This window comes from Melanotaenia boesemani, chromosome 24, assembly GCF_017639745.1.
Source record: "Melanotaenia boesemani isolate fMelBoe1 chromosome 24, fMelBoe1.pri, whole genome shotgun sequence".
NCBI classification, from domain to species: Eukaryota; Metazoa; Chordata; class Actinopteri; order Atheriniformes; family Melanotaeniidae; genus Melanotaenia; species Melanotaenia boesemani.
The window spans coordinates 23,104,836-23,126,158 of NC_055705.1; the positions used below are offsets into that span (position 1 = coordinate 23,104,836).

Below are 21,323 nucleotides of genomic sequence, written 5' to 3' on the forward strand. Positions count from 1 at the left end.
TCTTTGTTTTGTTTTTTTACTTCTTCATTTGGGCTGAATGTTGCACTTTTATGACCCAAGTTCTAGAACTTTTCTTTGGGCAAACAAAAAAATAAATAAATAAATACATTCACAAAAATTGAAAATGACTTAATGAAAAGATAAATAATGTTTAAATGAGTTGCTTTTTGAGGTACATCCTGTGTTTCCTACCTCAGTTTAATAATTCCTCATTAAAAAAGACCATTGAAGCAAGTTTTTCTTCATGTTTTTATACTGTAAAGCTGCAACTGGCTACGAGCGTGGACTGAATGGGTGGCAGCGATAGGAAAATGCCAATATTCTGAGGGTAAAAGCTTGCAGCAACATATTGGGGGAAAAACTATGAACTAGTTCATTTGTAGAACTGTGAACTTAGTTTAAAAATTTGAAGTATAACATATGAACTGAACTAGTTCATTTTAAAAATGTGTGAACTGAACTTTGAACTAATTCCGGTAGAAATTGAGCTTTCCCAACTCTAGTGTAAATAATCTTTCAGGTTCCTGATTTTATTTTGTTTTTCAACGGAAATTCCCCCCTTCAATTCACGCATGCGCAGCGGGCGGAGCCTCCGGAAGTCCTGACGGGAAGGTCTTTTTGTTTGGGCCGCTAAGAGACTCGACACTTGCTTCAATTCCCCTGGTTAATAACCGTTTTTTATCTGCATTAATTTCGGTAAGTATTTGTATTTGTACTTTCCTCGTGTCGTCTCGTACATTAACATTCACATAAACTCAACGACATGTCGGATTAGATGGTGTAAAAGAAGTTTTTTGATAAGAGCCGGGAATGTTGCCATCACTGACTCCGCTGGAGGGCGAATTTGGTTCTTCCAGTTCGGGAGCTGCTGGAGCATTAGCATAATTTGTAAAGTCTGTCCCTGAATTAATGTAGAGCTTGTCGTGACATTTCGACGAGAGGTTGTGTTTAAAGACAGACAAGCTCATACTGATTATGTACAGGGTTTCGAACCGTGTTAGCTAGCTAGCGGGCCCGGCTAACCAACAACGGCCCGTCGCATGGTGAGGCCCGGAGTTAGCTGAGGCTAAGTCACGATTAGCCAACTGTAGTTTTAGAAAATCCATGCTCATAGCTTATGAGATTGCTATCAGACTATCTGAAACACGTGTTAAACGTTTCCCGCTTCTCACACACACCTGTTTGTTTTTTATAAAGTCCTAATAAGTCGCACCTTGTCAAAATCACGACCCAACACCCACCAGCTCCATTGTACCGCCTCGCATTGCCTTTTGTCTGTTTAGTCTTCCTTCCTTTTGTGCTGGTGTTTAATAAAACGCTCACCTGTAGCTCCTTCCACACAAGAATTTAATATAAATATGATTTTAAAATGTCTGTTTAACTAACTTTGCATTAAAACATATCAATATAAGTAAATTGTGATGCGGGTTAATAAGTCAGACCTGTTTCACTGCAGAACAAATTGTACATTAAAGTCCTTGAGGAGCAGAACAGATGCTGAACTCTCAACTCTCACATGAAAATGGTGCTTTTTCTGTTTTCTAGTCTAACTCGTGGTAGCCGTAAACATGTAGCTCCAGACACTAATGTTAGGTCTCAGTACAGGTCCCTGATGGAAGTAAACACACCTGCTCCGTGCAAGAAATGTGTTTGGCCTTAATATCACAAATATATTCCTAATATTTTTATAATGTGCATCCAACAAAGTTAGTGTAAACTAAAGTAAATAAATATTTAACTTGAATACTTGTTACTAGACTGGTCACATGGCTGGTCAGCTGTTTCTACCTCTAGAGAATAAACATAGTCAGTACTTAGTAAAACAAAAGAATAATTAAAACAGTTCCTGTGTTTAGGTGCTTTTTTCTGTTTTGCTGTACATTAACCCTTTACCTCTGCATGTTGACTGGGATTAAAAGGGTTCAGTTTCTACATGCAGTTTTATATTAATGAATAGAAAAGGCTCTGAGTTTTAAGGGTTAAGATAGTTTAGTGCCGTAATTCCAGGCTAGACTTAAATCTTAAACCTAAATATTTTTATTATAGCATTGGTTTCTTTTTTTTGTTTGTTTGTCTTTCGTCTAAGTTAGTAAAAGTGGTGTGATGTGGTGACCTGATGTGAGTGACCCAGCTTTGTTTGTACTGCACAGCTGTGTGTTAATCTTCTTATCTTCATCTCTTTTTTTAACTTAATCGCTGTTTTATGGCTAACAGATTACGTTATCCAGCTGCACATCAGGATGTACTGTTTTATATTTTGGCTGAAGCATCAATGTTAAGACCTGTTTCTGACAGACATGTTGGGGCCAGTCTAATTCCAGTCACAGTACATCATTCAGCTCTTAGTTATAAATCTAGTTTAGGATCAATCTTACTTTTATATTAATGAACTATGCTCATTCTGACCACTGATTATTTACGTAATCTGTACCTTCAGATATGATGATGCAAGTTTCCATCCCAACTTTAACCTCTAATTAACAGAACTGTAGAAGAAAAACAGCAAATGAAGAATAACTAAAGGTGCCATTTATCTTAATTTGTTAAAAGAAAAAAATCAACTTTGCCATTAGTTTATCCTTTTCCCTGCATTAACTGAATGTTTGATTAAATACAACCCAAAACTATAAAACCAGAAATACCCCATCTGCAGTTATTATAGGATATACATTGGTGAATTTATAAATGTACGTATTTCGGTACTTTGTACATGTTAAACGGTTGGAAACAGCTGCTGTAAAGCAGTGTTTATTATGAAATGCCATATTCTGCTTTAGTTTTGCTTTTAAAGCTGCACAGACTGAATTACTTGCGTGATAAAGTTGGTGTTCATGAGCCGTCCCGTCGAGTGAGCCTGGAACAGGATCACGCCAGCACCCACATTTCCTTTAGTTTCTGCAGCCTGACAGGGATGATGGAGATTTACTGTGCTGTTTACTAGAGCTGGGTTAAAAAGAATCGATTAATCATTCAAACTGAATGAATCCAGTATTGATTCATAAAACCTGCAGAGTGTTTTTCCTTTTCTGGTGGCAACAGTGACCCAACTGTGACTTACTGGTGAGATCTTAGCACATATACACAAAGGTTTCCTGTGTTCCTTACATCCAAAAACATGTCCTGAGGCATTCCCCAAGGCTCTGTGCTTGGTCCTCTCCTCTTTGTTCTCTATCCAATCCAACTTTATTTATAGATCACTTTTAAAACATAGTTGACCAAAGTATGCTGGACAATAAAAAGTAAATGTACTATAAAAGCAATAAAATGACTAGAAACAGTAACACACAATAAAACAATAGATTAAAGTAAATAAAATAAAAACATGTAAAATTAAAGAACTCAAGCAGTGTTAAAGCCAAAGAAGCTCTATATTCTCTCTATCGACTCAACTTCCACCGCTATGCCGACAACCTTCAGAGCTACATCTCCACCGATTCCATAACCGCCTCAACCCTCTCCGCTCACCAGCTTCCTCACAGAAATTCATGACTTCTGCCTCGCTCCGAACCAGTCCACACTGACCCTCCTCTCATATCTGCTACCGTGGAGTCATCTTCGACAGTCCGCTTTCGTTTGGACAGATCAGCAGCGTTACCAGAACTTCCTTCCTCCACCTCAAAGACATGGCTGGCCTTTTTTTTCCTCGCTGTCCTCCCCTGCTGCCCAAACTCTGATCCACGTCGTCTTCGCGTCAGAACTGGATTATTACAACAAGCTTCACCCTCCAAACCCTTCAATAAACTCATTGTTTGTTCCTTCCAGGGTGTCTTTTATGAATAATCAAAAGCAGCAAAAGCCAACGCTAACAGGCCAGCGTTTCAAAACGAGGAAAAGAGGTGAGTGTGCAGCTTTTCCGTCTTCTTTGCCTTGTTTTTTTTTTTTTTTCTTACATCCGTCATGTGTCCACAGATGAAAAGGAGAGATTTGACCCTACTCAGTTCCAAGAAAGTATCGTACAAGGCTTGAATCAAACTGGCACTGATTTGGAAGCGGTTGCAAAGTTTCTTGATGCCTCTGGCGCCAAGCTTGACTACCGCCGGTATGCAGAGACACTCTTTGACATCCTGGTGGCCGGCGGCATGCTGGGTGAGTTGCCGCAGATGCATCGAACAAGTTATTTTTAACAAATTTCCCTCTAAACAATAAAGATGGTTTTATGCTTGATCCTCCAGCCCCAGGCGGGACTCTGTCTGACGACATGACCCGCACAGAGTTCTGCCTCTTCACGGCACAAGAAGACCTGGAGACGATGCAAGCGTATGCTCAGGTAGGCAGTCCAGTCAGAGACGCTTCCTCCGGTGACGGGACGCTTGAGTTAACGTAGTTTCTTTTTACCACGAAATAGGTTTTTAACAAGCTGATCAGGCGTTACAAGTACCTGGAGAAGGGTTTCGAAGAGGAGATCAAGAAGGTGAGTTTTTCTTCTGAAATTAAACCTGAATAGTTGTTGAATCGGCCCAGATCTCGGCTTGTTGGACATGTAGAAGACAGATCTCTATCACTTCTTTTAAGTTAAAAGTTTACTAATGGAGTAATTATTATTTCTACCAAATAAAGAATCGGGGTGCTGAGAGCTTAGAAATAAGGCAGTTGCCCTGTTCTACCACCAGACAAAAATACGCTCAAACCCGTGTGAAAGGACGTCTGGTAAATGAGGGCGCTGAATATTTCTCCTTCCGTTTACAAAATTATTACTAATAAAATCATGAACTGTGATTAAAAAGTACGCAAAGAAGAAGAACTACAGTAAAAACAGGGAAAACTAACATTAGTATTAAAGCACTAAAATATCACTAATTCAGCTGAAGTCCTGCTAAACTAGTTTAAAAGTTTCATCTCAGTCTAAACAGCTCTTTCAGGCTCTAACGTCAACCGTCCCCCACACAGGTAAAACCCTGGGTCACTTCTCAGCTGTCTGTAGGCGTTGTGTCGAGCTAATGGTCCTTTCTGTTGCCGGTAACAACAGATACACAAACTAGCTTTTGTTGTTGCTTACATGCATTTTAAGTTGATTTTATTTTAACTATTGATTTATAGCATGAATGTGGTGTGAGATGCTCTTGGATGGCAGCTGGGAGACGGATGCAGTAGTTCCCGGCCTTTTTTAAACACAACAAATGTCTGTTTTTTCCATTTGTAGTTGCTGCTGTTTCTGAAGGGGTTCACTGAGTCTGAGCGCAACAAACTGGCCATGTTGACCGGCATCCTGCTGGCCAACGGCAACATATCAGCCTCCATCCTGAGCAGCCTCTTCAACGAGAACCTCGTCAAAGAGGGTGAGCCTCTTCCTTCTGTCGCTTCAAATCTTCCCTTCTGCAAACCAAACGCCAGCTGTGTTTCTCACCATGGTCTCTGTCTCTGTCCAGGAGTCTCTGCAGCCTTCGCTGTTAAACTGTTCAAGTCATGGATCAACGAGAAGGACATCAACTCCGTTGCTGCCAGTCTCCGTAAAGTGGGCATGGACAACAGGCTGATGGTGGGTGGCGCTGTCCAGACGGCTGCTTTGAATCTGAGTTTAGGTTTGACTTCTCATCTCTGTCCCACAGGAACTCTTTCCTGCCAACAAACGGAGTTGTGAGCATTTTTCTAAGTATTTCACCGACGCCGGGCTGAAGGAGCTGTCCGACTTTGCCCGCAACCAGCAATCCATCGGCGCCCGCAAGGAGCTGCAGAAGGAGCTCCAGGAGATGATGTCACGCGGCGACCCTCAGAAGGAGGTGAGTCTGGGGCTTTAATCCTTTCAGGTCCTTATAGGACAGAAATGTCCTCACCCAAACATTACAGATAAATATCAGGAAAACATAACAAACATAACACTGTTGCCATGACGATATGATCTGTAATAAATAATATTAAATAAAATGTGCGACTTCCAAATCTCTGTTGAGCTTTTTAGCTTTTGTTATGATATTAGTGTGTTTTAGCTAATGCTAGGTTTAATTAACTTTTCTTAATAAACTTCAATCAGTAACACAAACAGATGGTTCCTGCAGCCTAAAGACCGGAGAACCAATCAGCATGGAGGCCAGGAACCTAGAGTCCGTTATGACCTACAGGGGTTCATTGTAATGTAAAAGGTACTATTTTAGTGTCTGATAACAACAACCTGTGTGTCAGATCATCGCCTTCACCAGGGAGGAGATGAAGAAGGCCAACATCTCTGAACAGACCATGATCGGCATCATTTGGACCAGCGTAATGAGCTCTGTGGAGTGGAACAAGAAGGAAGAGCTGGTGACCGAACAAGCCATCAAACACTTGAAGGTGCGCATTAAAATCCCTCCAATTAACACACCAGTTTATTCTTTTTCTTTATTTTTTCATCACTTCCATAACAGAGAAAAGCCTGATGTAGGAAATATGTTAAACTGTGAAGCTGCAGAAAAAGAAAACAAGTCATTTTATTTCTGCTCAGTTTTCTGACTCTTCTAGGTTTGTTGTTTTACATGAGTTGCAGGGATATTTTCCCAGCTTGGGGTGAATAAAGTACTTCTATCCATCTATATATTAATATCATCCATGTTTACATGTTGCAGAGCAAGCTTTAACCTGGACTGGTTTTATAGCACTGTGGGACTGGACTTGGCCAGAAGTCTGATCAAACAGAACTGCTGCAGCGTTCGTGTCCAGATGTTTTCCCGATGTGTTACTGATGCGTAGCTTTTTTTTTTTAACTCTGTAATATTGCCATCTGGACAGAAGAGAAGTAAAGCGATGCTTCGACTGGTGCAGGCGTTTGTTTTCCGGTCTGGTGGCTCCTTTAAAGGCGAATTTGTTCGTGCAGTCGGTTACTGCGTAGCTGGTGAGTTTGCTTTCGTACTCGAGCGTAGGGGGAACGCGTTGTTTTGGTGTCGTGTTGCAGTTTCTCCTCTAACCTGAAGGTGGCAGCAGGGGTGGTATCGGCTGGTAAACTCACCAGGTCGGGGTTCTTCTGATGGCTCACGTCAGTTCGGTGGTAATTTTCTGGTTTAAAACAACAATGTGGCGTCCAGTACGGTTCAGTGTCTTTTATTAGCTTGTGGAAGAAAAAAAAGAAATAATTCGACCAGCGTCTCATCAACTTGATCCACTGGTTATTGTTTTTAAAAATGGTGGTTACCACACAAATTCAGCAAGAAGATCCAGATATTCGGCAACACGTGATCCCAAACCGGCCAATCACAAGGGGAACCTCCGCGTAACCGTCTGCGTAGCAGACCTGTACGTCAGGTCTGGAAGAGGTGCACGTCGAGCCTCTGTGGAGCTACGCTGAGCTGACGGCGGTGACGCAGATGCAACCATAAATCCACCTTTACTCATAATCAGGGCTGATTTGGAGAGGCAGGAAAAACAAACAAGAGCCAGGATTTATGTTTAACTTCTTTAAAAAATACAAGTAATTTTCATATTTACCAAGTTCCTCCTGCAGACCAGATTGGACCCTCTGGTAGGCCGGTTTTGGCCCACAAGCCATATGTTTGTTAGTTTTCTGACTTTGTGGCGTCTTCCTGCAGCAATACAGCCCTCTGCTGAAAGCCTTCACCTCCCAGGGTCTGTCGGAGCTCAGCCTGCTGCTGAAGATCCAGGAGTACTGCTACGACAACATCCACTTCATGAAGGCCTTCCAGAAGATCGTGGTGCTCCTCTACAAAGGTTGGTGCCGGCCTCCGCCTGCTGGAAGCTGCTCCTGAAAGTCTGTTTCCACTTCCTGCACCTTTACTGCCGTTCCTCTCACGTCTGGTGACGAGTCAGGAAGTAAACTTTCAGAATTCAGTTAACCCGGCGGGCTTCTCACCAAGCACCAGTTCAAGCTTCTGGTTCTCCTGCTTTAACCAGCTCCTGTCTCTCCTACAGCGGATGTGTTGAGTGAGGAGGCCATACTGAAGTGGTACACCGAGGCCCACGTTGCCAAGGGGAAGAGCGTTTTCCTCGAGCAGATGAAAAAGTTTGTGGAGTGGCTGAAGAACGCAGAGGAAGGTAAACGCTTCGGTTCTGGTTCCGTTTAAACTTTGAGAAATGACGCCTGCAGCCTGATTCGTCATGTTGCTGCCATGGAAACGGACCGTTAGCATCCGGTGGCGTTCCTCTCAGAAAATCTTAAAATCCTGGAGGGAAACGTAAAGAATGCTAAAACGGTTTCATTTGGAATCAAACTCTTACATATAAAACTGAATATAAAACGTCTTTTCTTTCATTCAGGTTGCTTTTGTTTTTACATCATAAATGTAGAAAACGTTGGAAAGTAAAAGAAGTTTACCTTCCAGTTTTTTATTTATAGTAAATAGTATTTATTTATAATACTACTGTAATATTTAAGGCTGTTAAAAATGATGCTTTAACAGCGGGAACTAGTTTCTGTATCATTTACTTTGATATTTTTGATGAATCAGATTAAATTCTTCATCATTTGACAGCTCTATAATTTACTCCTGTGTTTATGGAGTCAGGCTGCAGGTGGTTCTGGGTAAAATGTGTCTTCAGGTGCGACGAAAGCAGGTTTTTCTGTGCGTACTGAACACCTGGTTCTGACCCGGATCTCCTGGTCTTCCTCTCTCTGCAGAGTCGGAGTCGGATGAAGAGGAGGCGGACTGAAACCTCCATCGCCAGATGAGCTTTTTCTTCTTTTTTCTTTACACAAGTAGCATCAGGAGCAGTAGAATGTTTTTCCTTTTTCTTTTCCTCCTCCTGTTACTTGTTTCTCCCCACAAACACACCTCCAGCAGGTATTTAAAGAAAAGCAGGAAGGTTCAGTCCTTCAGCTGCAAACCATGAATTCTTCTGTAATCTGGATGAAAACGTTCCGTGTAGGAATCTGGAGCAGGTTTGGTCGATCTTCCTGCCGTGTAACGACGAGGCTAGCCAATCAGTTTAGCCAAGTTTTTTTTAGTTTTTATTTTACAGCTTCTTTTTTAATTTAAATTCTTTTGACCAGCTCATGTTTCGGCTCATGTTCAGTCTTTAAAGCCTTTTCTTGACTCTTCGGTAACCCTGTACTTCCTGTCGAGGCCACTCCGGCTAGTCCGTCAGAAGACCCCCCCCCCCATGTAAGATGCCTCGCCAGCTATCTGATTTATTGGTTTCTACTTTCTTTAATCTGATATAAACCAATTGACTTTTTTATGAAATAAAGATTATTGAAATGTTTCCTGCTGCCATGTTTTCATTTTAGAGACTAAGCTTCTTTGGAGTAATGACATGTTTAGAGGTCTGCTGTTGCAGCCTGTCAGGGCAGATGTCCATAAAATCTGATGGAGGAAGATATATACACACACACACGCTGCTTTAAAAAATAAAGGAAACACTAAAATAACATCCTGGATCTGAATGAATGAAATCTTCTTATTAAACACTTTGTTCTTTACATAGTTGAATGTGCCGACAACAAAATTACACAAAAATGATCAATGGAAATTTATTAACCCATGGAGGTCTGGATTTGGAGTCACACTCAAAATTAAAGTGGAAAAACAAACTACAGGCAGATCCAGCTTTGATGTAATGTCCTTAAAACAAGTCAAAATGAGGCTCAGTAGTGTGTGTGGCCTCCACGTGCCTGTAGGACCTCCCTACAACGCCTGGGCCTGCTCCTGATGAGGTGGCGGATGGTCTCCTGAGGGATCTCCTCCCAGACCTGGACTAAAGCATGCTCCAACTCCTGGACAGTTTGTGGTGCAACGTGGCGTTGGTGGATGGAGACATGATGTCCCAGATGTGCTCAGTTGGATTCAGGTCTGCGGAACGGTCGGCCAGTCCATAGCATCAATGCCTTCATCTTGCTTACACACTCCAGCCACATGAGGTCTAGCATTGTCTTACATTAGGAGGAACCCAGGACCAACCGCACCAGCATGTGGTCTCACAAGGGGTCTGAGGATCTCATCTCGGTACCTAATGGCAGTCAGGCTACCTCTGGCGAGCACATGGAGGGCTGTGCAGCCCCTCAAAGAAATGCCACCCCACACCATTACTGACTCACTGCCAAACCGGTCATGCTGGAGGACGTTGCAGGCAGCAGAACGTTCTCCACGGCGTCTCCAGACTCTGTCAAGTCGGTCACATGTACTCAGTGTGAACCTGCTTTCATCTGTGGCGCCAGTGGCCAAGTTACCAATCTTGGTGTTTTCTCTGGTAAAAGCCAAACGTCCTGCACGGTGTTGGTCTGTAAACACAACCCCCACCTGTGGACGTCGGCCCTCATACCTCCCTCACGGAGTCTGTTTCTGACCGTTTGAGCTACACATGCACATCTGTGTCCTGCTGGAGGTCATAGTCAGTCTGGTGGCTGTGCTGGCAGCTCCATTATAAAGGAAATACCAGCCGACTGCTTCCCTAAATAGTTCTTGCATAGTTTAGAGCTCTGCTTTGGGTCGTTGTCTTGTTGTAGGACAAAATTGACTCCAATCAAGCGTTGTCCACAGGGAATGGCATGGCGTTGCAAAATGGAGTGATAGCCATCCTTATTCAGTATCCCTTTTACCCTGTACAAATCTCCCACTTCACCAGCACCAAAGTCCACAGACCATGATGCTTCCTCCACCATGCTTGACAGATGGCGTCAAGCACTGCGCCAGCATCTTTTCATTCTGCATCTCCAAACACCTCAAACTTAGACTCATGTGTCCATAACATCTTTATCCAGTATTCCTCTGTCCAGTGTTTGTGTTTTTTTGTCCATCGTAATCTTTTTGTTGGCTAGTCTCAGATGTGGCTTTTTCTTTGCTACTCTGCCCAGAAGGCCAGCATCCTGGAGTCACCTCTTCACTGTTGACGTTGAGACGGGTGTTTTGCTGGTACCATTTAATGAAGCTGCCAGTTGAGGACCTGTGAGGCGTCTGTTTCTCAAACTAGAGACTGATGTGCTTTTCCTCTTGCTCAGTTGCACCGGGGCCTCCCACTTCTCCTCCTGTTGTGGTTAGAACCAGTTTGTGCTGTTCTTTTCAGGGAGTTTTACATACCAGTGTAGAAGATCTTCAGTTTCTTGGCTACTTCTCATGGCACAGCCTTCATTTCTCAGAACAAGAATAGACTGTCAAGTTTCAGTAGAAAGTTCTTTTTTCTGGCCATTTTGAGACTAATCGAACACACAAATGCTGAAGCTCTAGTAACTGAACTAGCCAAAGAAAGACCGATTTTATTGCCTCTTTAACCAGTACAACAGTTTCCAGCTGTGCTAACATGATTGCACAAAGCTTTTCTAATGATCAGTTAGCCTTTTAACATGATAAACTTGGATCAGCTAACAGAATGGATCTCTGTACACCTACGTAGATATTCCAATAAAACAGCTGTTCCCAGCAATAACAATCATTTACATTAATAATGTCTAAACCGTATTTCTGGATTTGTCCCTTCAGTCTTTCTGTAGTCAGTTCAGCCAGAATATGGGAGTTAAGATGTGTTTCATGTTCTCCTTTATGAAAACATTTGCCTGTAAGTATTCTAGTCAGATTGTAATTGAACATAGAGAATATTGTTGAGGTAAACACGTCGATGGACAATGTTGTTTAAATCCTTTTAGTCCGTCCATGCATGCTAACTGCTAGCTTGCCCGTGGTATTTTCCACAGACGTTAGCCTTAAGGTAACACAGATTTTATACATGTTCGTGTGTAATCTTGTTTTTTTCACTGAGGCAAAAGTATTTCCAGTGAGATACTGATGTAGTTTTACTTAGTTTTCCAGTTTTTGTAAGTCAAGGTTTCGAAGCAGATGAAGCCTCAGAATATGGCGGTGCATATAGACATCACATTTTTATAATCGATTATGTTGTGTTGCTACATGGATGCAGAACCGTCCACGTCTGCATGGCCATGCATCGTAGAAACTGTTAAATCCAGCTCCCCTACTGGGACCTGGATTCGCCCGAAGCGGCAGCAGGAAACTATTTGTTCATAGTGAACAAATACAAACAGAAATGCTTTCACATCCTTATTTTTATTTTCATTTTACAAAAATACATTTTCTCTTCAAGCAGTGCAAAGGACACAGTTGTCGGGTATTCAAGTACTTTTACAGGGTCATGTTGGTTAGACTGGGAGGTAGGCCTCTGTGTTTCAGACAGGTCCGAGGTAGAAACATTCCCCAGTTCACTGCCGTCTGATTGTTTTCATATTTCATTTTCTCCTGATGAGTCCAAAGGGCACATCCTGGACTCACGTGACCTGGTTTTAATGTTTGTGCAACGATGCGAAGGTAAACATTTTCATGAGGAGAATCTGGAGGGAATCAGCCTGAAGATTCACCAACGTGCTCATTCACCCGTCCTGGACAGAAACCGTCTTCATTTCAGCTAAAACCTAAAGACAAACGCAGCAAATTCATCATTTCAAGCTGCTCTCGTCCCAACAAACTGGTTCTATTTAACTGGTTTTCAACCGTACGGAGAGAGAAAGATGTCAAAATAAAATACAGACATCCAACTTCAAATAATCTATTTAATATGTAATTTATTTTTTAAAATGTAATACACAAATAAAAAAATGAATATAATAATATAATATTTTCATTTTACATAAATACATATATAAATCTGGTGGGCGGGGCTAACGGCGCAATTCCTGGACTACTTCGGTCTGAAGTTAAAGCTGCTGAAAAAACATTCTTCTTCTTCTTTTCTTTATTTTTTTTTAGGTTTAACCATCAAACTTAAAGGTAAATTACCTGTGGAGCAAGGTGACCAATCAGATCTACTAACTTAATGAGCTGCCTTGACTAAATTTATTCATGATGCAGCTCAGCAATAAGGAATAATTAAATTGTGAAATAAATATGTTTTTTATTCACTCAAATCACTTAAAAACACATGAAATTAATTGCAAAATTATTAAATTATTAATTTGTTTCCATTTTTAATTATGGACTAACATAATTAATATATATAATTATTTAATTAATTGCAAATGTAAGGAGTTATTGATTTATTTATTTACTGGGTTAAATTCTGATTAATTAAATTAATGAGACATTTAATTAAATACTTGCTGTATTTATTTATTTCATTGTGCCACTTTTCTGCCTCCGTACGTTAGTAACACAATGTTGTGTCTTGTGGCTACAGACACGTCTCAGATGAGCTGAGATGTGACCAGACAGCAAGTTCAGATTTAAGTGAATTATCCTGAAAAATAAACCCCATTATTTTTATTTTTGCAGTAAAACCTGCAGCGAGAATAAATGTTCGGATTCCACCTCCTTCTCCTTCATTCCCATTTTTCCTTCAATGAGGCTGTTTCATATTTACTTTCTACTGTTTTAAAGAAGCATCATTCCAGGTACAGTAAAGCGCTTTATAAATGCAGACCATTCACACCAGTAAAACAGCTGAATAATTACATTTTCCTGAAAAATGATGATGATAAAAGTGCTTAGTCATCCTTTAGGGGCTTTTGGATTTCAGCTGAACTGATGCAACATGGTGGAAAAGGCCTGATCTTAAACAGTGATTTGGTGTCTGTTTCCAGGAAAACCAGAAGGACCCTGATCCAGTCCTGATTCGGCTCAGTCTTCTGTGGTGGTCTAGAGTCTAGACCAATTTTCTTGATCCTGATCCTCAGGACCACCACTGCCCTGCATGTTTTAGGTACTCAGACTTTAAGACACCTGAATGAAATGAATGGCTCGTTAAAACGCTGCAAAGACCTTGATCTAAATCAGGTGTGCTGGAGGAGGAACAAGACATGCAGGGCAGTGGGTCCTGAGGACCTGGACTGAGAAACACTGGTCTAAACCGCTTTCATCTCATATAAATCTAAAACATGACCAACCTTCAGATTCCATTATTAAACCTGCAGTTCTTTTAATTATAGCACATTTGTGGAAATATAATAAAGTTTGGATGTATCGTCTGTATCATTATTAGATGTTTGAGGGAAAACTGACCGACGGGACCAGGTGGAGGTGAGATAGAAGCTTGCAGCCACCAGACTTCGTCCTTTGGTTTGTGAGAACAGTTTAATGAGATATGAGGACAAGTTCTGTTATTGTTGCTGTGTTTCCTGTTGTTTACCACTAGAGGTCACTGTGTGATCTCTGAGTCAGAGAACTGGAAATGAAACCCCTCTGAAGTTGGATTTCTGGTGGGAACCTGATCAAAGTGGCCTGGTCATTGAGCAGCTCGGACTTCCGACCAGAACGCTGCAGTTTTCCTGCAGTAAACTGACACCAGCTGGTCCTCGCCACCCTCGATGTGACCGAAGGTCACAGGGCTTTTTTTTAGGAGGCAGACGTGGGTGCTGGTGGGGTTGCTGATGGGTCGGGGGGGGGGGGGTTGGACTCCAGGACCAAAAATAGCCCCACGTCAGGTGCAGCTTTACACATGGGCTCAGGTTACAGATCAGCCAAAACACATGAACCTGAACAGAAAGTGCTTTTCAGTCTTCAACCTTTCAGATCCAAAAATCAGTTATTTATATATTTACAGAGTCTGAAATGTAAACGGCATGGAGGTGACCTCCGGGTTGCTTTCACACAGCAGCTGCACGCTTCCCTCCGTCTCTGAGCTGTGGAGGAAACAAACAGTTAAAACCACCTCCACAGCACTCTAAAATCCACATGAAGAATTAGTTTTTCCTGCAGACGTGATGCTGATCAGTTTTCCATGTGAATGTTATTGTGAAGTCCTGGGCCAGTTTCTGATGTCCTGGTGGACTTCAGACTGTAAACACTTGTTCCACATTAGAGATGGGATTTATGAATCTTTGAAGGGATCTGTTCCTTTAAAAGAGCCATTCAAAGAACTGGTTCATTCTTAATATTATTTATTTATTATTATTTTAGAATTCAATCAGGAGTAACTCATTTTTATCAAGGAAATAATATCTGGTATAATTATAAGTTAATATTGGTACCAGAATAATTCAATATATATTCTGTTGGTGGGAACTATTGTGAAATATTAGTGATAAATTCATTTGGCTTGTGTAATCGATCCATAAGGCGGCTCCATATTTCCACGCTTTGACAGTGAGATCACTGTTCTGGATTTTCTCTCCCCAAAAAACTTTGTTGCACAACAAAACTAAGCAGCTACAATCAAATTTCCACACAGGAACATTTTAGTAAATCATTAAACTCACAATATAAGAATAATGAAATATATTTATCTATATAAAATCTATTACATGGGATTTTAAAACAATACAGAACAATATAAATTAAACTCTTGAGCGACTCAGTGCAGATTTTAGTAAATGTTTAGTAAAATAGATGCATCAGCTGTTATACATCAGACTCCATGTGTCACGTGAAGGCAGCATGGAGAATTTGTAGCTAAAAAAGAAGGAATGGCTAAAACCGTGACTCTTTTCTAATAGTTCATTTTTTAAAAAGAACATGAACGTCACGGTTCTGTCAGAAACACCTGCACAGTGACGTGTTTGCGCGTGATGAAACGTCAGTGCAGGAACAGATGTTCTGAGTCACCTGTGAACCAGCAGACTTCAGGTCTGTTTTCATCATCAAGGTGATGCTGGCTGCACGCGCATCATCCCCCAGAACGAGTCCTGAACCGCAGATTAGCTGGACTTTACCATAAAAACTGGAACTGAAACTACAGGAACTCACCAGTTTCCTCTGGTTGCTGAGGCAGAAGGTACAGATGGGCCGCAGCGGGGGCGCGCTGAGTGCGGCGGGGCCGTGCACGATGCCCTGGTAGCGCAGGCAGGGCTGCCCGTCCCGACAGGTGTCCCCCAGCAGCAGCACGTTGGCCAGGTGCGAGATGTAGCTCGAGGCCAGACGCAGCGTCTCTATCTTGGAAAGCTTCCTGTCGGCCGGCTCGGTGGGAATGAGCGTGCGCAGCGCCGTGAACGCCGTGTTCACGCTGTGCGTCCTGTCCCGCTCCCGTGCGTTGGCGGCCTGCCTCTGTTTGCTGACACCGGGCAGGCGCGAGTCTTCTCCGCCGTCTCCACCTCCGCTGCTGCTCCTTCTCCGCCTCCTCCTCCGTCTGGGCGATCCTGCGCGTGCGGCCGCCGCCTCCTCCGCCCGTCCGGCGTCTCTCCGCGGGCTGCTTCCGCCGGTGGACTTCCCGTCGGAACTGTCGCTGCTGTCCAGGTCGTCCAAGTCGCAGCTGAAGCCGTCGGTGCGCGCGCTGCTGGTGGACTTCATCCTGCCCTGATCTGGTCTGAGTGGGACCGCGCGGCACTTTATCCTCAGTGTGAAAATAGAACCGGGGGCTCGAGCAGCTGCCGCCGATCTGGTGACCGAGGGGGCTCGCGCCGTCCGGCCCCCCGGCCGATCTGCATACCAGGTCTCATGAATGACGGCTGCTTTCTGGGTCACCGCCATCCCGCCGAGGAAGGGGAAAGACAGGTGGAGGCTGAGGGCGGGGAGGGGGCACCTGTTGTGGTGAAGATGCGGGTTTCAATTCAGCTCAAGTCCAAAAGACCGGAAACCTCATATGGAATGAATGAATGAATGAATGAATGAATGAATGAATGAATTATTTAATGAACTGAGTCCTCAACTCCATCTGTATTTAGATCTGGAAATGATGATGAAGCCGCTTCCTGTCAAACTTTCCACCAATCAGAGAGCTTAGATCAGCTCTGGCCCTCAAGGGCCACAATCCTGCCAGTTTTGATGTGTCCCTCCTCCAAAACCACCTGACTCAAATTGATGAGTCATTGTGCAAAACCTAATAGGCTGTTGGATCCATTTCATTTCAGTGAGGTGCAGCAAACATTGGAAAATCTGCAGGACAGCGTCCCTCGAGGACCGACTTTTGGCAGCCCTGCTTAGATTGACGGTAACGTCCAATCAGGAGCAGCCAAAGATCAACCAGTGAGCAGAAAGTTCTATGTGTGTGTGAAAAGAAGAAAAATAATGCTCCTCTATGGCTGGAATAAAGCCAAGAAGACGTTTCTGATGCACGGTGGCGCCACAAAGCAGCTGAGCTGGAGTTGGTTTAGTGAGGATAGCAGGTAAATAGTAGCAGGAATAACTGGAAATGAGGAAAAAGTGGAAACATGGAAATAGTTTCTGTTGTGTGTTTGTTTCAATAACAATATTTTTCTCCTGAAAGCCAAGACTTGAGAGAACGATGAGATGAGAAAAGGTTTGGTCACTGTTGATCTGTGTGTTATTTCTACAAAGTTCTGGAAGCTTCAGCTTCTGACTGATTTGGAGTTTTAAGGATTAATAATTGTCTTTTGACATTTGTTAATACAAACTAAGCAGCAGCTGTCTTGATTGTGAAAATCTTTCTCTTTGTTGAAGTTGCTTCTGTACGACCAGTGCTGATGTCTTTCCTCCTTGGCACTGTGTTAACATTGATCAGCAGCTCCTGTGGAAGGTTTTCAGGTTAAATGTCGTTCTTCCCTTTGCTTTAGTTACTGTTAAATAAACAGTGATGTAGTTTAATATATGGTGTTGATGTTGTATTTATGTCATTTAAAGACCTGATAAGGACCACAGATTGTTTTTTAAGTGAGTCCTGATGCCTAAAACCTTAGAAATGAACTTATTTTATACCATTTAGATTCTGGGATCATTCAGGGAGGATTTTAAACAAAGAATTGCTGTTTGAACCCAAATAAAACCTTTTTTCTCAGGTTGAAGCTTCTCTGCAGAGACTTGATGGTGAGTTCAGCGTCTTGGCCGTCCACACTGTGTGTGTGTGTGTGTGTGTGAGTGTGCTGGCATCCAGGGTAACGTTGGCTGTGAGCCTCCACTGACTGAACAGTCCAGGTGTACCAGCCCGTCCCGTTCCGCTCTGTCAGTGTCCACCATAATGGACACCACCCTCCTCCTCCTCCACCTTGTCTAGAGCCATCTTTGGGGATGGATATAAATATATCTGAAGGGACGAAGGCTCGTGTTAAAGCTCAGACTGACTGTCAGCTTGTCAATTACAGAAAGATAACGTTACTTAAAGCTTGTTGCTGCACATTCATTTAATTTTAACATCTTTTAGCAGCACTAGACAGCCGCGAGTGAGCTTTGTCTGAACATTTCATCCTTTTTTTCAGCATTTTATGTGAATTTCTGCACATTTTTACATCATTATAATTTCCACCACTAGAGGGCAGTTAATCCCCAGGTATTACCTCTATCGTACGTCCTCAAGCAACAAGCCAGGAGGGTTCAGAGGGAAACATGCAGGAGAAAACCCCTCCAGAATTTTATAAAGAACATTTTCTGACATGCAACAGCAGCATAACAAAGTTTTACACATAAACAAGAAGCCGAGCTGGTACAACAAACCATCCGAGCCTCTGGTGTCCGGCTGAGTCCACAGGGGAATCCTAATTAGTGCGGAGCTAATGTGGCCTCATTAATCTCTTAATCCTCCTTTCCTCGCTGCCCCTGTGGCCCCGACTCGCTGGCCGTGAACTTGTTTGGCCTCTCTGCTGCTGCTGGAGAGCAGCCAGGAAACTGTGAAGGAAGATGAGCAACGTAAAGCCATCTCCAGGTTGTTTGGTCTCTGCAGCTTCAGGAAGGGCCGAGAAGTCTGCATCGACCTTACTGAGCCTGCAGCTCCAGGAAAAACATGCTGATCACAAGCATCAGTGCTCTAAGATGGCCGCTCGATCAGGACTCTACTGGAACATGAAGAACCCAAGAGAGAGAATCCCGGAAAACAGCTGGATGGAGAAAAGACTCAATGTCTAAACGTGGTCTGGTTGGACAGATGTGGACCCAGGATCTCACAAGTTTCTGCATCTTCAACCATCACTGGAAACAGGAGATAGTTACAATGATCTGGTCACACATTTCCAAACAAGTCCCAAATTACAGATTAGTTCTCCAGGATCCTTGAAGGACGTTCAAGGAACAGTTCTCCAGGATCCTTAAAGGACTTTCAAGGAACAATTCTCCAGAATCATCAAAGGACTTTCAAGGAACAGTTCTCCAGGATCCTTGAAGGACGTTCAAGGAACAGTTCTCCAGGATCCTTGAAAGACTTTCCAGGAACAGTTCTCCAGAATCATCAAAGGACTTTCAAGGAACAGTTCTCCAGGGTCCTTAAAGGACGTTCAAGGAACAGTTCTCCAGGGTCCTTGAAGGACGTTCAAGGAACAGTTCTCCAGGATCCTTGAAGGACTTTCCAGGCACAGTTCTCCAGAATCATCAAAGGACTTTCAAGGAACAATTCTCCAGGATCCTTGAAGGACTTTCCAGGAACAGTTCTCCAGGATCCTTAAAGGATGTTCAAGGAACAGTTCTCCAGGATCCTTAAAGGACGTTCAAGGAACAGTTCTCCAGGATCCTTGAAGGACTTTCCAGGAATAGTTCTCCAGGATCTTTGAAGGCCTTTCCAGGAACAGTTCTCCAGGATCCTTGAAGGCCTTTCCAGGTACAGTTCTCCAAACTTCTGACGTAACCGTCCAGGTTCAGGTCTTTGGGAAATCCTGTTTCTGTTTGTTCTTTGACGGTTTTACAGATGAAACTACAGAAATGGGAACAAATGATGCGTCTTGTGACAAAGAGCCTGAAGATCCACTTTAAACTGGTTCTTTTATGTCTCAAGACAACTGAGGTTTTTTACTTTTTCCACCTTCACCAAATGCGTTGAGAAAACTTTACAGTATTTTTATTTTTTGATTCCTGACATTTTCTAAAATGACACTAAAACCAAATGATGTAACTTCTATTGATTAATCCATTAAGAAATGTTCAATTTCTCACACCCAACAAATAAAAGGATTTATTAGAGATCTGAGAGGAAATGTCCTCTGAAGGAGTTTTATTTTCTCCTAAAACAACCAGTAAACAGATTACACAGATTAACACATATACACAACATCAGTGACAATAACAAACAACCAAAATAAATAAATACTGGTGCAGCGGTTCGTTTCTGTGGTGAAGAAGCTGAACGTCTTCCCAGGAAAATCTTCTCTCATGATTCACGACTTTCAGGACTCGTTGGGATTCATCTGGTTGAGAAAATGTTGATGGAAAGTTTATCGGCTCCGTTATCTGCTCCGGTATCGGTTCCGTTATCGGTTCCGTTATCGGTTCTGTTATCGGCTCCGGTATCAGTTCTGTTATCGGCTCTGTTATCGGTTCTGTAATCGGCTCCGTTATCGGCTCCGTTATCGGTTCTGTTATCAGTTCCGTTATCGGTTCTGTTATCGGCTCCGGTATCAGTTCTGTTATCGGCTCTGTTATCGGTTCTGTAATCGGCTCCGTTATCGGCTCTGTTATCGGTTCTGTTATCGGCTCCGTTATCGGTTCTGTTATCGGCTCCGTTATCGGTTCTGTTATCGGCTCCGTTATCGGCTCTGTTATCAGTTCCGTTATCTGCTCTGGTATCTGCTCTGGTATCGGTTCCATTATCGGCTCTGTTATCGGCTTGGTGGTCTTTGTCCTTCCAGGTGATGAGGTGATGTCTGCCATCAGAAGCTGCAGCTGGTCGTCAGCCTCGGGCGATGGGAAGCTGGAACATCAAACAACACAGAGCTAAAACCAACATGTCAGCTGCACCTAAAACAAATAAACTTTTTTTTGTTGTTTTTTTATATATATATATTTCCTTCATTTTAGTTATTTTTCCTTTAAAGTTTTATTTATTAGGCCTTGTGATGGATACACCTGCCTTTAATCATTATGTTTTAAGATCTCATTTTTGTGTTTTTTATATCTCGACCAAGTTAGAGGTTGTGTCCGTCTGTCCGTCTGTCTGTTAGCAACACAACTCAAAACGTTATGGATTCAATTTTAAGGAAATGAAGGAAGAAGAAATCAGATTCTGGGGATGATCAAGCTCACCACCTAGATCCAGGAATGTTTTTAAGGATTCTCCGCTATGGGGAGACGGATGATTTTGCCATTGGAGTTTCAAACTCGACAGATAAAGCCTAGAAACATGGTAGATGGTAAATACACTAACCTAGACTCATCAGAGACCATCAGAGAAAATGTGAATTTCTTTAATAACTTTGAACATCATTGTGATCAGTGACCACACATTGCTCCTATTTTAAGAAAGAAAAGTAAAAGCTGGAAAGCCTTACTCTGGTGGAGCACAGAGATCCGGTGTAGCCGCTCCTGCAGGCGCAGACGTTGGGGCGAACGCAGCGACTGCCGTACAGACACTTCTGTTCACAGACAGCTGACCAGGAAAACAAGCCAACAAACAGAGAATCTCAGCAACATCTATTTAATCAGGCTGCAGAAAACTGGCCTAAAACATCTCAGATTTTATTCAAGATGTGGAAAACTGGCCTAAAACTTCTCAGATTTTATTCAAGATGTGGAAAACTGGCCTAAAACTTCTCAGACTTTATTCAAGATGTGGAAAACTGGCCTAAAACATCTCAGATTTTATTCAAGATGTGGAAAACTGGCCTAAAACTTCTCAGATTTTATTCAAGATGTGGAAAACTGGCCTAAAACTTCTCAGAC

At 42.6% G+C, this 21,323-nt stretch overlaps 3 protein-coding genes across 4 annotated transcripts in view; 1 reads left to right on the top strand and 2 right to left on the bottom strand.

The window, feature by feature from the left end:
- The first annotated feature begins 570 nt into the window (after nucleotides 1–570).
- Nucleotides 571–9,123, top strand: bzw1a (basic leucine zipper and W2 domains 1a). Its single transcript, XM_041979027.1, has 12 exons — nucleotides 571–696; nucleotides 3,763–3,836; nucleotides 3,910–4,086; nucleotides 4,173–4,267; nucleotides 4,346–4,411; nucleotides 5,141–5,276; nucleotides 5,367–5,476; nucleotides 5,547–5,717; nucleotides 6,118–6,264; nucleotides 7,494–7,632; nucleotides 7,834–7,956; nucleotides 8,540–9,123. The coding sequence occupies exons 2-12, from the start codon at nucleotides 3,773–3,775 to the stop codon at nucleotides 8,569–8,571; spliced, it is 1,260 nt and encodes a 419-aa protein (XP_041834961.1). The 5' UTR covers nucleotides 571–696; nucleotides 3,763–3,772; the 3' UTR covers nucleotides 8,572–9,123.
- Nucleotides 9,124–13,720: 4,597 nt separating this feature from the next.
- Nucleotides 13,721–16,117, bottom strand: si:ch211-246m6.4 (basic helix-loop-helix transcription factor scleraxis). 2 transcript variants are annotated; one of them, XM_041979056.1, is made up of 3 exons: nucleotides 15,540–16,117; nucleotides 15,399–15,478; nucleotides 14,466–14,476 (listed from the first exon to the last, which is right to left on the bottom strand). In XM_041979056.1, the coding sequence occupies exons 1-2, from the start codon at nucleotides 16,077–16,079 to the stop codon at nucleotides 15,434–15,436; spliced, it is 585 nt and encodes a 194-aa protein (XP_041834990.1). In that variant the 5' UTR covers nucleotides 16,080–16,117; the 3' UTR covers nucleotides 14,466–14,476; nucleotides 15,399–15,433. The 2 variants fall into 2 exon arrangements, with proteins under 2 accessions (XP_041834993.1, XP_041834990.1); XM_041979059.1 differs by lacking the exon at nucleotides 15,399–15,478 and having other exon boundaries at nucleotides 13,721–14,476.
- Nucleotides 16,118–19,629: 3,512 nt separating this feature from the next.
- si:ch211-246m6.5 (von Willebrand factor D and EGF domain-containing protein) overlaps nucleotides 19,630–21,323 on the bottom strand; it is a 48,708-nt gene continuing 47,014 nt past the window's right edge. The window contains 2 exon segments of the mRNA XM_041978265.1: nucleotides 19,630–20,355; nucleotides 20,933–21,030. Coding sequence (XP_041834199.1) covers nucleotides 20,335–20,355; nucleotides 20,933–21,030 — 119 coding nt within the window. The 3' untranslated portion in view covers nucleotides 19,630–20,334.

Coding starts and splice junctions, on each gene's coding strand:
- bzw1a (XM_041979027.1), top strand. CDS start 3,773: ATGAATAATCAAAAGCAGCAAAAGCCAACGCTAACAGGCCAGCGTTTC. Junction 4,412..5,140: donor TCGAAGAGGAGATCAAGAAG/GTGAGTTTTTCT, acceptor TTCCATTTGTAG/TTGCTGCTGTTTCTGAAGGG. Junction 5,277..5,366: donor CGAGAACCTCGTCAAAGAGG/GTGAGCCTCTTC, acceptor GTCTCTGTCCAG/GAGTCTCTGCAGCCTTCGCT.
- si:ch211-246m6.4 (XM_041979056.1), bottom strand. CDS start 16,079: ATGAAGTCCACCAGCAGCGCGCGCACCGACGGCTTCAGCTGCGACTTG. Junction 15,479..15,539: donor TCAGCAACCAGAGGAAACTG/GTGAGTTCCTGT, acceptor TCTGCGGTTCAG/GACTCGTTCTGGGGGATGAT.